Raw genomic sequence first — 15,595 nt, 5'->3', positions numbered from 1 at the left:
ACCCTACGGGAAGGTGAGATGCTTGAGCAGAAAGATGACGGCCACACCCCCGGGTCTGCCCAGGATAATTCAAAATATAGTTGGGCTGGAGCGATAGCACAGCGGTAGGGCGTTTGTCCTTCACACAGCCGACCTGTGTTCGGATTCCTCTGTCCCTCTCGGAGAGCCCAGCAAGCTACCGAGAGTATCTCACCCGCATGGCAGAGCCTGACAAGATACCCGTGGTGTATTGGATATGCCAAAAATAGTAACAATAAGTCTCACAATGGAGACATTACTGGTACCCACTCGAGCAAATCAATGAACAACGGGACGACAGTGACAGTGACAGTTTTCCTGTTGGAATTATTATTATTATTTTGGTTTTGGTTTTGGGGTCACGCCTGGTGCTGATCTGGGCTTACTCCTGGCTCTGTGCTCAGGGAGCACTTCTGGCGGTGCTGGGGATCGAACCTGGGTCCACCACATACAAGGCATGTGGCAGACCCTCTGTACACTCTCCCCGGGCCCTGTGGAAATCATTAACAGCACTATTTCCACTCTCAAAAGTGTCCTGATTTGGGCAATAAATGAAAGAATCTCCTCCATAAAAGCTGTGAGTAATGGAGAAGAGTGTTTAGATTTATTGCTAAACTACTTAACAGGAGACAGGCGAGAGGGATTCTAAGAGGTGGCACGTTAGTGCCAGCCCCCTGGGGCCCCCGGCAGCCCCCCAAGGGTGCCAACTCTCTCCATCCTGGGGGCAATAGCGGGGAACGTAACTTCACCCAGAGCAGGTCCCGAGGGGAAGGCCGGACGGAGCGAGATGGCACAGCCCCGGGTGCTGAGGGGCTCCGTGCAGAAAGGCCCTGCAGGTCAGACAGGGGGGTGACGTGGGGGGGGGTGCCATCTTGGGTGCGGCGAGGAGCACCACAAACGACAGTACCCAGTCCTCAGCCTGCCGCCAGCCAAAGGGCACAGAAGGTCCCAGCCCTGTGTGGGACCCCAGTGGGCACCACCGTCAAGCGGGCGAGTCCTGCCACGTACATGGACGGGTCACCGCACGAGGAGAACCACACAGACGTCACGGGCAGGGAAAGAGGAACGCAAGGTGCTGTGTGGGGCTCTCGGATCAGCTGCACAACCCGGGGAACGGACAGCACAGGGAACAGGCACGGGGGACGCGTCCTGCCGGGGCCTGGCCAGCTGTCCGTACCGGCACGCCGTGGCCTGAACACTGTCTCCCAGCGCACAAACCGACCGTCCCTGGGCTACAGTCTTCCTGGCGGGAGGCAGTTTCCGGCTGACTTCTAACAGTCTAAACACTGACGCCGAGAGAAGACGGCAGGGCCTGGGGGCGGCGGGGACAGGGAGGTCCTGGCGGTGGCCGCGCACCCAGCCCTGCACCCAGCCCTGCGCCCAGCCCTGCACCCAGCCCTGCGCCCAGCCCTGCACCCAGCCCTGCGCCCAGCCCTGCACAGAACGAGACAGGCAGGGCAGGACCCGCCTCTCCGTGTGCCCAGAGGAGCAGGCAGATGGCCCGGCCTTGGGGCAGGAGGCGAGTCCTGTTTGGAGCTTCTGGAAGATCAGCCACGAACCCTGAGAAGGGACGTTATGAAGCACGGGGCAGATGGAAACCCCGCGTCCACGTCACTGGCCTTGACTCCCGCGAGTCACGCTGGGCAGGGGACGGGCCTGTCGGGACAGCCCCCTGCCGAGACGGGAAGGAAACGCCTCCCCTGCTTACTGACTGCGGGCATCATTTCCAAGTTGGATTTCGTAGCTGGCTCTTCCCGCTCTCCTGCCTCGGAAACCAGCGGCTCCTCAGTCGAGTCCTGGAGTGGGTGTGCGGGCACCCCTGCAACCAGGGCCCTCGGGGAACGCAACAGCAACCTTCGCATCAGCCTGAGAGCAGAGGAGGGCGGGTCCTGACACATGCCCGCCCCTCCCCCCGCCCACTGGTCTCGGGAGAGCAGGGCGGCCTTCGGGGAAACCGGGTGCTCGAAGGACCCTGGGGAGAGGCACCTGTGCCAGGACACCCGTCAAGGGCCCCGCAAGCGTGGTCTGGAAGCCTTGGGCGCTGCCGTGGCCTCACTCCACCTCCGACTCCTGGATCCTACACAGGCTGCATCCACCTCTGAGGACGGGGCCCAGAAATCCGAATTTTGCTTTTGGGCCACACCCAGCAATGCTCAGGGGTTACTCCTGACCCTGCATTCAAGAATCACTCATGGTGGTGCTCGGGGCACCATATGGGATGCCAGATTGAACCCGGGTTGGCGGCATGCAGGGCAAATGCACTACCCGATGTACTCTCGCTCTGGCCCAGAAATCTTGATTTTGAACTAACATGTCCGGTTACTTTCATTCGAATGACACAGGATGATTCAGAATGGCCAAGTTTCAACACAAACTATCACTGCGCTTTTGTTTACAAAAGGGAAAATACAAATAATACAAATAACTGGCAATTAGACTATGGTGACAGACAGGGGAGAGAGAGAGAGAGAGAGAGAGAGAGAGAGAGGAGGAAGTGAGAGAGAGAGAGAGGGAGATTATGTTTCTAATGCAATTCAGTGTCTATATAGTTTCCTGTTACCTATTATTCAATTCTGTCATGTCTTACGCCAATCTGACATGTAAAAACTGTGCACAGGTAAGTGAGCAAATGATTATTCATCTTCCAAAGAGGATTCTTGAATTACTCAGCATTTGGTTCTGACTGTCCGCCATTCAGTGGGATCTGACTGGCTTTAAGAGACACCTTACGCGCAATGTCACTTTCACGCACGTACTGTTCCGTGCAGTCCACGCACTGGAATCTCAGAAATGTCCCCTCAGAGAAGGAACCAAATCTCTGCTCTCCTCGCTAGTGTACAGACCAGATTCTCACACTTCTCACCAGCCCACTCTCTGAGCAAAGGAGATGAGCTGAAGCATAACCATCCCCGCATATTCACCTTGCACATTCTTGGCTACACAACCACCAAACTAATTAGCACGGGCAACTTTTTTTTTTTTTTTTTGCTTTTGGGTCACACCCGGCAATGCACAGGGGCTACTCCTGGCTCTGCACTCAGGAATCACCCCTGGTGGTGCTCAGGGGACCATATGGGATGCTGGGAAACAAACCCGAGTCAGCTGCGTGCAAGGCAAACGCCCTACCCGCTGTGCTATCACTCCAGCCCTGGGGAATTTTTTTTTTTTTTTTTTTTTTTGCTTTTTGGGTCACACCCAGCGATGCTCAGGGGTTACTCCTGGCTCTGCACTCAGGAATTACTCCTGGCGGTGCTTGGGGGACCATATGGGATGCTGGGGATCGAACCCGGGTCGGCCGCATGCAAGGCAAACGCCCTACCCGCTGTGCTATCGCTCCGGCCTGGGGAATTTTTTTTTAACAAAAAAAAAATATATTCCCTCCTGCTGGAAGGATAATTGTGGACCGTGGCGGAGAGGCTGGAGGCTGCAGCAGGGGCAGACGCTAAGCCTGGCTCCACCTTGACCAGCTGAAGGAGGTGAGTTCGCTTAATGCCCCTGGCCCCAGCTCCCTCTCCTGTGAGTGGAAATGACATCAGCGAGACTGGGGAGAGCGAAACCCAGCTTGATGTCTCAGCCTGCTTCTCCGGGAGTCCTGGTAACACCTACGAGTTGTTGTTATTAGAATAAATAATAAATATTAGAATAAATAATAAATCAGCTGTAAATTCCACCTGGAGTCATAATGAAGTCGGTGAAAGATCAAAGCGAAAACAGCGATTTCCTTTTCCTGATCAAATCCAAGGACATGAATGACGATGTCCAGAAAAAAACGAAAAAATACAGGAAGTCTGTGGAGGCAAACAGACTCTCTGGAGAGTTCCTGGCGTCCAGAGAGACGGCGGTGGTGGGGTCTCTCCATCGAGAATGGCACATGCCGTGGGGCCTTCTGACTATGTCACGGGCTGAGTTAAGATCGGAGAATGAGGGCCGGAGGGTGCAGTACAGAGGGGGCAGGCACCTGTCTTGCACGCTGCAGACCTGGGTTCGATTCCCAGCATTACACACAGTCCCTGGGCAGTACCAGGAGGAAGTCCTGAGCACAGTCAGATGTAGCCCCACCCCCAAAACCAGAACACACAGAAAGGTCAAGGAAGCCCAGGAGGTCCTAATCCCGGGGCTGTCCCGCCTATCAGCACAGACCTCTCCCCCAGAGCAGTCACTGCACAGCTCGACAGACCCTCGGGCGGTACCGTCCTCCTGGACGGCGAGATTCCAGAGTTGGGATCTTCCTCCACGGATGCCAGAAGATCAGTCCAACCCTCATTGGCCTGGACGCCATTGCTTCTCCTTCTCCCTCCCCAGAGAGAATGCAGAGAGCTGAGGGCCCGTCGGTACTGGGCTCCCACCTAAGGACCCTGTTCTGCGGTGGCTCACACCGAGAAGCCCAAAGGGCGGCGAGCAGTGGGAATGCCCCGCCAAAACTGAGTCCTGAACAAACCCTCAAAGCCAACGGTTCTCAGCGCTCGGCCCGAGCCCCCACTGGGCTGGACAATCTTCAGAGACACAGTCGTAAACGCAGTACCTAGGGCTTTCTCAGGAACACCTCAGCACCTCGTCCACTTACCGATAAATTACCGACAGGCGCCACCTCCCGCAAGCCAGACTGGGGTATTTGAAAAACATAATCTCTCTGTATAAGGAGGTTTGCACTTTATTTTTAAGATATCCTCAGAGGGGATATTAACTATTAATCGATTTGGTAATAATTCCACACACTTTTTCCTCAGTCCATTTCTGTTCCTATTTCTAAGCATTTAACTAATTTTCATTCATCTGTTTTCCCAAGACTGTCCTGATCAACCAGCTGTTATTTTTACTTCAAGATTTAAAAAAATGGGCTGATATCCACATATTCTTAGGTTACAGAACATTTCAAATTAATATAATATCGATGCCACATCCCCTAAAGCACAGAGTAAAAATGACTCAATATTTGCAAAATCTTTTCAAAGTATGTGGTAGCAACAGTAATACTATGATAGAGAAAAGAACCATTTTATTATTTTCCCAGATTACTCAGGTGTACCAAAGTTGAACTAGAGAAATTTCTTATTATACTTCTCAATAGCAAGAAAAATGGGGCATCGTTATTTGATAAGACCTTCAATTAGTAACAACTTCTGAAAATCATTTTATATTATCTGGATTAATAAACTTTTAGCTTGTAAAAGTATCACCTATAAAATAAAGGCCAGAGGGCCTGGAGTGATAGTACAGTGGGTAGGATATTTGCCTTGCATGCAGCTGACCCAGGTTCAATCCCTGTTACCCACATGGTCCCCTGAGTCCACCAATCCCAGAGCACAGAGCCAGGGCTGGTCCCTGATCACTGCTGGGTGGGGCCCTCAAACAGCCAAAAAACAAACCCCAAATGAGCCAGAGAGTTCAACAGGCGGAGTGAATGTTTTGCTTTGTATGTGGGAGATCCACGTTCTGTCTCCCTGGAACACAGGAGGATTACATACACCTCTGAGGGGTGGGGTTCCAGACGTGTTTTAGCTTCAGCAAGTTCTTTTTCTTTTCCTTTTAATGATTTGGGTCTCTTTTACAAGCATGCGTTATTTCTGTAATCAGAGAAAAACTAATATCTATGTCGATGTGTAAACAATGAGAGGACATAAGTGAATCATAGTAGTTAACATGGACCGTTGGTGGCCAATAAATAATAGAATTTAACTTGGAGCATTCTGGGTAGACTTCTGTGGGTTTTTTTCTTTTTTTTGCTACATTTGGTGGTGCTCAGGGATCACTCCTGGTGGTGCTCAGGCACCCATGGTGTGCTGGGGTCAGCCGTGTGTGGTGAGTGCCCTTCCCTCTGTACTATCCCTTCAGCCCCCCTTGGATTTCTGTCTCTTTAAAGTCATTCTGTTGTTCTAATAGAAGCTTCAGAAAAGCATATGGAAAATGTGAGCTCTGTGATTAATCTGCTTTATTTTTTTATTTTTTGCTTTTTGGGTCACACCCAGCGATGCTCAGGGGTTACTCCTGGCTTTGCACTCAGGAATTACTCCTGGCCGTGCTTGGGGGACCATATGGGATGCCGGGGATCGAACCCGGGTCGGCCGCATGCAAGGCAAACGCCCTACCCGCTGTGCTATCGCTCCGGCCCCTAATCTGCTTTATTAATTTAGTAGGAGCAGAAGTTTTATTGCCCCGCCTCCATTTTTCCTGTTTTAGGCCACACCCAGTGGTACTCAGGCTACTCCTGGCTCTGTGCTCAGAGGATGCTCTTTGGCAGTGCTCAGGGGACAATGTGATGCCCGGGATGAACTCGGGCTTCCTGCACCTAAACCATATGCTCCAGCTGGCCAGGGGAGCACTGTCCCTCTCTCTCTGGCTCCTCGTAGCCATTTTTACCTCTAGCTAAAGAGAAGATTAGACAGAAAACTCAGACCTATTTTCTACTTCTGTTTGTAACAGTTTTTCAAACAATTGTAGAATGGCCAATCTAGATTGAACACAGCGGAATAAAGCCACGCTACCTGTAAATCAGACTCATCACTGTCTACCGTCCAGTGACTTCTGTCATTAAGAGGGAACGTGCTCATTTAGAGTTCCCTGATTTTCTTGGGGGAGCAGTGGACGGGGCACACCCGGCAGGGCTCAGGGTTTACTCCTGGCTCAGGGGACCATGAGATCCTGGAGACTGAACCCAGTCTGCTTCATGCAAGGCAAGCGCCTTCCCCACTGGACTGTCACTCTGGTTCCCAAATGCTATGACAGTCTTAATAAACCGCCCTGAAAGAAAAAAATGAAGCAAGCAACCAGCAAGAAAACCTGGGCAGTTGCCGGCAAGTGTTCAGCATGTTTAGAAGCTTTGGCGTGGATGCATCATCAGCGGGACCCGTGTTAGGGGGAGCCCGTGTTAGAGGGGAAACATGTCATCGGAGAAATGTGTTAGCAGGGAAACGTGTTAGTGGGAGCCTGTGTTAGCAGGACCCCGTGTTAGCAGGCCCTGTGTTAGCGGGGTCCCGTGTCAGTGGGCTTCCCTTGCCACGTGGATTTGGACGGAACTTTCTTCACCTCAGCTAGCCTACGGCCCATGAGTGCCATTCTGGGGCCCGTGATCTTGTTTACAATGTCACTCGGGCTGAATCATCCGTTTCAGAAATGGCACCGCCTGTGATATCTTTGTCCCTTCTCTTAGCACCAGTCAGCTGCCACTTCAGGTGAAAAAGCTGAGCGGGAGAAGGAGAAATGTTCCTGAATATTCCTGAAGGTTCCATCCCTCTGGCCCTGATCAGAGGGTGCCTGCCACTCGCTGATTTCAGTGGAAATGTGAATTATTCTGTAATGCTCACTGCGGGTTTGCAAGTGTCCTCTAAGCAGGACTAACCCACTACATGCCAGCTCTCGGGGAGGGGGTGGGGAGAGAGGCCACGAGGACATCTCACGCCAAGCCGGGATCCCAGAGCTCCGTAAGGCCTCATCCAAACCTACGCTTTCTGGGTCGCTGCCTTTTAGTTCTTAGAATCCATTTCTTTTTAGTTTTGAAAATAACCTTTAACTACTATTATGACTGGAAATCAGGATTACTAGAGGCCTGACAACAACATTTTCAGATGAGGAAATAATTCTAGAATGTGGCACATCGAATAAATGAAGACCAGCTCAACGTGGACCCGCCGTGCTCCCAGCACTGCACAGGGGACCCCGGGCACTTTGCATGCAATTGTGTGACTCCACATCACAAGACCAGAGGCCACAGATGTGGCCAGAAGTGCACAAATGCAAAGGGTTTGGTTTTACTTATGTTCCAAATATCTTTAGGAGTACTGACCTGGTAGAACCACTTCTGAACTTCAGAAAAAATTTTGCTTTATTTTAAAATTTAATTAAATTAATGGCAGGGTGTTGGGGGGGGGCAGTAAGAAAACCTCGGACCTCTTTCATAAATTCCAAACCACTGAGCTATCTCTCTGGCCCTGCTTTATTGTTAGCATTTTAAAAATCGGAACCCTATTCACAACTAAAAATCTCAGAGGGAATCACATTTCGATGAAGTTCTTAGAACTTACTGAGGAGAAAAAAATACCTTTGTTTTATTTTATTTTTAAATGTTCTTTCGGTTTTTGGGTCACACCGGAGATGCTCAGAACTTACTCCCAGCTCTGTGCTTAGGAATCACTCCTGGTGGTACTTGAGGGACCATGTGGGATGTTTGCGATCGAATTCGGGTTTGCCACGTGCAAGGCAAGAACCCTACCCACACTATATTATCGCTTCAGCCCCAGAAAGGTTTTAAAAGTGATTTAAGGGACACATTATTATCATCATCATTTTTTGGTTCTGCAGCAGATCACACTGTCTCTTAACAATCACAGTTAAACAAAATTACCATCATCTTGGCATACCAAATCCTCCTGGTGTTTGGGGTGCTGAGTCACAGGACTCACACCCCAAAAGCCAAGCCAGGGGGAGAACTGCCATGACCGATTAATTTAGCCTCCTGTTAGGTCACCCCAATTCTAGCTGTATTTGCGGAGAAGGAGGGCAAAGCTCAACAAAGAACCCGTTAGAAGGAAACGATGCAGACCAACCTTTTATTGCACCCACAATATTCTGGTCTAGGCCTTTCCGGTTGTCATTGAGTCCTCTTTTCCTCTTCCCATTGGGTAAGGAGTTAGCCAAAGTCTTGTCATCAAAAAACGCACACACCAGTTTTCTAAACAGAAGGCTTCCTGAGCGAGTGTAGTTTGACAATATAGAGTCCAGCTGAGATTTAGGCATAGACACATCGAAGCCTTCAGCAAGTTGCACTTCTGGCTACCAAAAGAACATAAATATTTCATTAAAAGCAAGATTTGAAGTATTCGACCTAGGGCACACATGCAACAGCAGAAAACACATCACTAGCCGCTGGCATGGCCACCCGCTGCTGCTGGACACAGATTTGCACGCCTGTGTCTTCTATTCATAAAACCGACGGCTGGTCATGGGTCATAAGAAAAAGAGGCTCTCATTCCAGTGCTAGGTCTTGTCAAAAGGCACGGACAGGCGTGCGCTGAGACAGCATTCTTAGCTGCAGAAACAGCCACGAGAAGGCCCGACAGCCACGGAATCACGTGGTTCTAGTTAGCGGGACTTGGGAATTCGGGGTGAACTATCCTCTTTTTTTCGGGGGCGGGGGGACACCCAGTGACCTCAGGGGTTACTCCTGGCTCCTCACTCAGGAATTACTCCTGGCAGTGCTCCAAGGACCCTATGGGATGCCGGAGATCGAAACCGGGTCGGCCGTGTGCAAGGCAAACACCCTCCCCGCTGCACTATCACTGGCAAATATACCAAATATACTATTGCTCTGCCATCCCTCTTTTTGTGTGTGTGTGTGACCCAAAGGTCACACCTGGCACAGGGGTCACTCCTAGCTCATGCACTCAGGAACCACACCTGGCAGTGCTCAGGGGACCATATGGGATGCTGGGGTTCGAACCCGGGTCAGCCACGTGCAAGGCAAACGCCCTACCCGCTGTGCTATCACTTCAGCGCCCCCCCCCCCACCTTTTTCTTAAATGAAGAAACTCTGGACCAAGGATCCTCCAAAGGACTTTACAACAACGTGCTCAGGGTACTGCAGCTCACAGAGCCCTTTGCCCCTTACTGAGGGACGCGGAACGGGGACCTCACAGGCTTCCTTGCTCTTTTCACTCTTTGGCTTGGCCAGTTATTCCCAGCCATGTGTTCCCCAGTGAAAACCTACATAAAGTGAATACGTGAAAATGAAGAGCAGATAGCCTCGTGGGGTTTAATTCACCTCGCCCGTCCTCTGGCGCTGCTCAGGGGACCATATGGGAAGCTGGGGATCGAACCCGGGTCGGCCGTGTGCAAGGCAAACACCCTCCCCACTGTACCACTGCTCAGGCCCCGAATTGGTGTTTTATGCATAAGCTTCATCCTGTGTGGGCCACAGGTGGAGTTTCCCCTCCCGCACCACCTGGCAAACAGTTCCCACCCCAGTGCCCTGTGCTACCCTTATGTATGGCTCTCGGGATAATGCCAGACACTAAAGGGTTCCAGGTTTGTTCTTTCTTCCTAAGTATCGTTCAGGGTGGGCAAATGCAGTCCGTGGCCTGAATCTGGCCTGCTGTCTGCTCTCTATAAGTAAAGCTTTATTGGAATAAAAAAAAAAAAAAGCAAACCAGCTGGAATTTCCTGGCTGGGAGGCTGGCACAGAAGCGCCAGCACTGACACTGCCTCTGTCATGCACCACGGCTGCCTCAAGGGGCCTCGGCCTCATCTGACCCCACCGACATTAGTCCTTTTCAGAGCCCTTCCCAATTCTTCCTTCTAAAGGGTGCAGACGGGCATGTGGCGTCATCACTCTTGGCGTACAGTACTTCCGGGACTGACGTTATTAGAATGTCTGGGACGGCTCGAAGACGGCAGCCCTTCCCGTGACTGCAAGTCAGGGCCGTGCCCCCAGGGCGGGCACCTGTGGGCACTCCGTAAGTTTGCATCGTAGAGGTTCAAGTTCACTAGTCATCATCTGTACTACCGAGTCCTGAACTTGATGGCTGTGAGCCACTCTCTTTAGGACGCTGAAATGAGATTGGTAATCTCATCAGTCGGGAGAAAAGCTCCCTGAAGTCAGACGGCCCCCGAAAGCTCCTGCCCCGCCAGATTGCTTTGCAGGCCTGGTCCGACTTTGTGTTATTTTATATCAGACCCCAGGACCTGGGATGAGCACTGTTCTGGGAGAACTGGAACGATTGTTTCTCTCAGCGAGGGCCGAAGTCAAGAGAACAGGACTCCGGCTTCACTGAGAGGCCCCAACAGCAGCCCCCAGCCCCCGGCAGAATTCCCCACTGCAGGAGACAGGCAATGGGGGTGACGGGAACCGGGGTACTAAACCCCACCTCCTACACAGAAACACATGCCAAGCATGTCTGATGCATATTTCTTGAAAGATTCAACGTAGAAATATTAGGATGGGGAGAGTTTTGCCATCATAATCTCAATGAAGTTCCATTCATGGCCAGAGTTTGACTTTGCACGTTTCATGGCAGCGTTTTGAACTTTAATTCTAAACGAATCCATCTCTGAACCCAGCTAAGGGCTCTTACAGCCTTTTGCTTTGTTTTTTGTTTTGGGTCACACCTGTGCTCAGGGGGTCACTCCTGGTGGTGCTCTGGGGACCCTATGGGATGCAGGACCCTGTGCAAGGCAAGCGCCCTTCCCTCTGGACTGTCTCTCCAGCCCCTCCTTTTTAATTATGATTTTGTCGCCGCGCTGGGAACTGGGCCGGGGCATAGTATGGCAGCCCTGTGGGTCCCACCGAGCTACGCCCTGGCCCGAGAATCTATAACAATAACAACAAAAAGCTGCAGTTTCTTCTACAGAAGTAGCTCCTCTCGGCTGCTAGGGGCCGTGGGGGATAGGGGAAGCCTTTACATTCACACAAGGGCACGGGGTAGGGACCCCCGATCTTGCTTAGACCCCAGGAAGCCGGTGCTGTGGAACAGGGGGTGGAGTCTCGACCAGGGGCCGGGGTGTTTCTCCCTCCTGGAGTGCGGAGCGGGCAGCCCGCTAGGGCCCAGCGAGTGGCACTGCAGAATCAACGAAACGGGAGGGAAGGCGGGTGTGGGGCGGGCCAGCTCCTCACAGGGCACTCGGGGACTCTGCAGGGGAGCAGGCGCAAGGCGGGTGCAGCTGAGGCGGCCGGCAGCTGCCGGGGGGCACAGCCATCGGGTAAGGCCGAGCAGCCCTGGCGCTAGGTGCCCCGAGGGGAGCCGAGGACGGGGCTCAGGAGGGCACAGGCAGGAGCCCCTGGCGCCGGCAGGCCGGGGCGTCGGGCCGGACACTGCTGCCAGCACCACTGCCCGCATGGACGTGAACTTCTGGAGGTTTCTTGGAGGGCAGAGGCCCCTGCTGGGACCGTGCGAATATTCTGGTCTCTGAGCTGCGACTCTGGTGCAGAAGCTGCTGGTGTTCCTGGCCCCACTGCACCCCAGCCGTGCTCCCCACACCTGGGCACAGGGCAGTGCCAGCCGGGGTGGTGGCGGGCCTCTCACACACCGCGTTCTGAGCTGGTGGACACTAAGGAGTGGCCAAGTCTGCACAACCAACATGCTCGGGCCAGTGTCCCTCCAGGACAGAGGGTCGCTTTGTTTCCCAAGTCAAAGACCCGGGTGACAGTCCCCCTCTCGCCCGGGAAACACCCTTATTTCTACCTCTACTGGAGATAATCACCGTAGGGAACTGGTGGGTGGTGTGATCTACCATTTGGTACACGCATTTTAAAAAGGGCCGAAGGGGGCAGAGTGATAGGACAGCGGGGAGAGTGTCTGCCTTACATGCAGCAAGGGGTTCGATTCCTGGCATCCCATATGGTCCCCCGAGCACCGCCAGGAGTGATTCCTGAGTGAAGAGCCAGAAGAATCACCAGGTATGACCCCAAAAGCCAATAAATAAATAAGTAAATAAATAAATAAATAAAAGAGTTCAAACTGGAGAGGGGCTGCAAGATGATGCAAGAGCATATGCCTTAGCACAGGAGTCCTGGGTTCAACCCCCTGGCACACTCGGCCTTCTGAGCACTGTCCTGGGTGTATCTCTTCTCCCAAGAAGGAGGGTTAAAAGTGCATCAGCTGAATCCCTTTATGGGCCAGCTCTAGTCTAAGGGAGGTCTCTCAGCTCACGTGATGGCTCGGTGGAAACCGCCACCCTCCCAAATGAATCGCATTCTGAAAACTAGCTGTTCCCTCACCCCTTCACTGGCAGGCCTGCGTCAAGCACAGGTGTGGTGCTTTACAGAGTCTACTGATTACGATGTCCCTGCATCTTTAAAGGAGACAGCCACCAGCTCAGGAATCGGGAGCCTGAATCCCCGTGATTAGTTGGGGTTCTGAGCAGCACTGACTATTTGCAGTATCTCTGCTCTCAGTGCAATAAGGTGTCACGTGGAACTGTCCGTATCTGCTGGTGTTACATCTTACACTCGGGTGAAGCACGGGTGACCAGAGGGCGGTAGCCCAAGAGACTCTTGTGAGTGCCTGCCCAGGCCTGTTGGCTTCTCTCTGTATTTCAGATGGGACCTGTTTGCTCAGAAGTAGCTGGGGTAAGGTCTAGTCTGGGGGGGTCCCTAAGCCCTGTCAATGAAGACTTCCCCACAAGTCTCATGAGGCTATCATGCAATGCCCAGTATAAAGCATCTTTGACGATTTAAAAGTGATCATGCAAATTAGTCACCAAGGGCACACTTCTGAGATAAGCTATTTTACAGAAGGTATTGATACCAAATTACAGTAAGACTTGAGTAGATGTGGTCATCAAGTTAAAGAAAAATGAAGAACACTAATATTCACATTGGGGATTAGCCCAAGACTTTCAAGTGCAAATGAATAAATTAGAGTAGTTTGTAGACTTGGTGGTTAGATGATTTTCAGTTGGGCTCAGAACTGAATTCTGTTGAATAATAATTGATTTTGGTGGCCGGATTGATAGCACAACGGGTAGGGCATTTGCCTTTCATGTAGCTAATCCGGGTTCGATCCCTGGCATCCCATATGTTACCCTGAGCATGGCCAGAAGTGATTCCTGAGTGCAGAGCCAGGAGTAACCCCTGAGCATTGCCAGGTGTGACGCAAAAAGCCCCCCCAAAAAACAACAGCAACAACAAAAAACCAACCGATTTTGGACTAAAAATATGCAACAGAATTGATGAAGTCTAAAGGCAGAGAATTTGTCTTTCTGTTCGGAGTGTTATCATATACAATTATTGTTTATTCTCATTTAGTAATTTTTCCTAGTAGTAGAGTGAATGCATTTCGAAGACATGAGTTTATAAAAAGCTAAAAAAACCCATAAAGCCCCTTCATAACTGGTTTCATTTTGCTCACATAGGAGAGCGGCCCCTGGCAGGAGGAAGGGGACCCATTCCTGTGACTTAGGTCTGTTTGGAGGGTATGCTGAGCAAGGCACAGGGAGCCTCTGTGAATGGCTCTGCCAGGACCAGGGTCCGTGGGACTGAGAGGCAGGCCTGATCCGCTGGCAAGGCCCAACAGCTGTGAGCCTGTTTGCATGTGCACACATTCATGCATGTATGTGCGTGAGAGCACACATGTGTGTACATGCATTTGTGTGCATGTGTACATGTGTGCATGTGTGCACATGTGTTTGAGTGCATGCATATGTACATGTGTTTACATGTGCACGTGTGCAGGTGTGTGCACACACGTGTGTGCATGTGCACATGTGCGTGCATGTGTGCACATGTATGCACGCATGTATGTGAATATGTGTACATATGTGTGCATGCATGTGTGCATGCGTATATATGTGTTTGTGCATGTGTGTGCACGTGTGCATGTGTGTGTGCACACGAGTGCACATGTGTGCTGGAGGCAAAGGCTCCATGCTGGACGGGCTCCAAGACTCATGTGAGGGCCAAAGACAGCGCAGTAGGTAGAGCACTTGCTTCGCACATGGCCAGCCTGGGTTTGACCCCTGACACTGCCGAGGGCCCCTGAGCCCTGCCAGATCTGGTCTCCAAAGCCAAAAACAAAACAAAAAGTTAAAAGACCCAAAATGTGAAAGGGGTGCCAGGTCCCCCCCTGCAAAACCCTCAGGCAGACGGTTCCCGGGGTGCACGTGACCTCTCTGCTCTCACACACCTGGTGTCGGGAAGGAGGAGGTGAGGGGCGTCATTAAAGAGGCAACCCTCGGGGCTGGGTGACAGCACAGCGGGGAGGGCGTCTGCCTTGCACGTGGCCGACCAGGGTTTGATTCCCAGCATCACATATGGTCCCCCGAGCACCGCCAGGAGTAATTCCTGAGTGCAGAGCCAGGAGTAACCCCTGTGCATGGCTGGGTGTGACCCAAAAAGCAAAATAAATAAATAAAAACAAAGTCAACCCTTCATTGATTCGTTTCTTTGATCAAATTTAGAATTTAATTAGGGAAGAGACAGTATAATCCGGCCCGTGGAGAGTTCTCTGGACTTGCAGGACGTGTTTCCGCTCCCTCCTTTCCTAAGCACTAAATCAGCGGGTCCGAGGACAGTGCCTGATCTGTTAAAGATACTGGAACCAAAACGCTTTTTAAGGGGGGAGAGGCCCAGAGCGCAGCGGAGAAGGCGCTTGTGCTGCACACGCCAACCTGGGTTTGATCCCCGACACCCCACATGGTCCCCAGAGCCGGCCAGGAGTGACCCCTGAGTGCAGAGCTAGGGTCGGACCCCGTCCCAGCGGGTATGGCCCCCCCGCCGGGAGGAGAGTCTAACCACTGCTGTCCCGCTTCCTCCAGCCCAGCTCCAGGAGCTGCTCCTTCCAGAAGTTCACCCTGCCGGCCGCCTGCTCGTGCTCCCAGGCCCTTCACGCTGCCTGTCTGTTCTAGAACTTTCCTCCTATACACTGTATTCTTTTTCTTTCTTTTTTTTTGGGGGGGGTGTCACACCGGCAATGCACAGGGGTTACTCCTGGCTCTGCACTCAAGAATTACTCCTGGTGGTGCTCAGGGGACCATATGGGATGCTGAGAATCGAACCCGGGTCGGCCACATGCAAGGCAAACACCCTACCTGCTGTGCTATCGCTCCAGCCCCTACACTGTATTCTTTTTTTTTTTTAATTATTTATTTA

At 52.0% G+C, this 15,595-nt stretch overlaps 1 protein-coding gene across 3 annotated transcripts in view; it reads right to left on the bottom strand.

The window, feature by feature from the left end:
• Positions 1–15,595, bottom strand: part of BEND7 (BEN domain containing 7) — a 79,501-nt gene that overhangs the window by 27,290 nt on the left and 36,616 nt on the right. For all 3 annotated transcript variants that reach the window (XM_055147565.1, XM_055147566.1, XM_055147567.1), the window contains one exon: positions 8,559–8,784. In XM_055147565.1, the coding sequence (XP_055003540.1) occupies positions 8,559–8,784 (226 nt within the window). The remainder of the gene's footprint in view (positions 1–8,558; positions 8,785–15,595) is intronic.

This window comes from Sorex araneus, chromosome 9 (genome assembly GCF_027595985.1).
Source record: "Sorex araneus isolate mSorAra2 chromosome 9, mSorAra2.pri, whole genome shotgun sequence".
NCBI lineage: Eukaryota > Metazoa > Chordata > Mammalia > Eulipotyphla > Soricidae > Sorex > Sorex araneus.
This window is presented reverse-complemented; position numbering and strand designations above follow the sequence as displayed.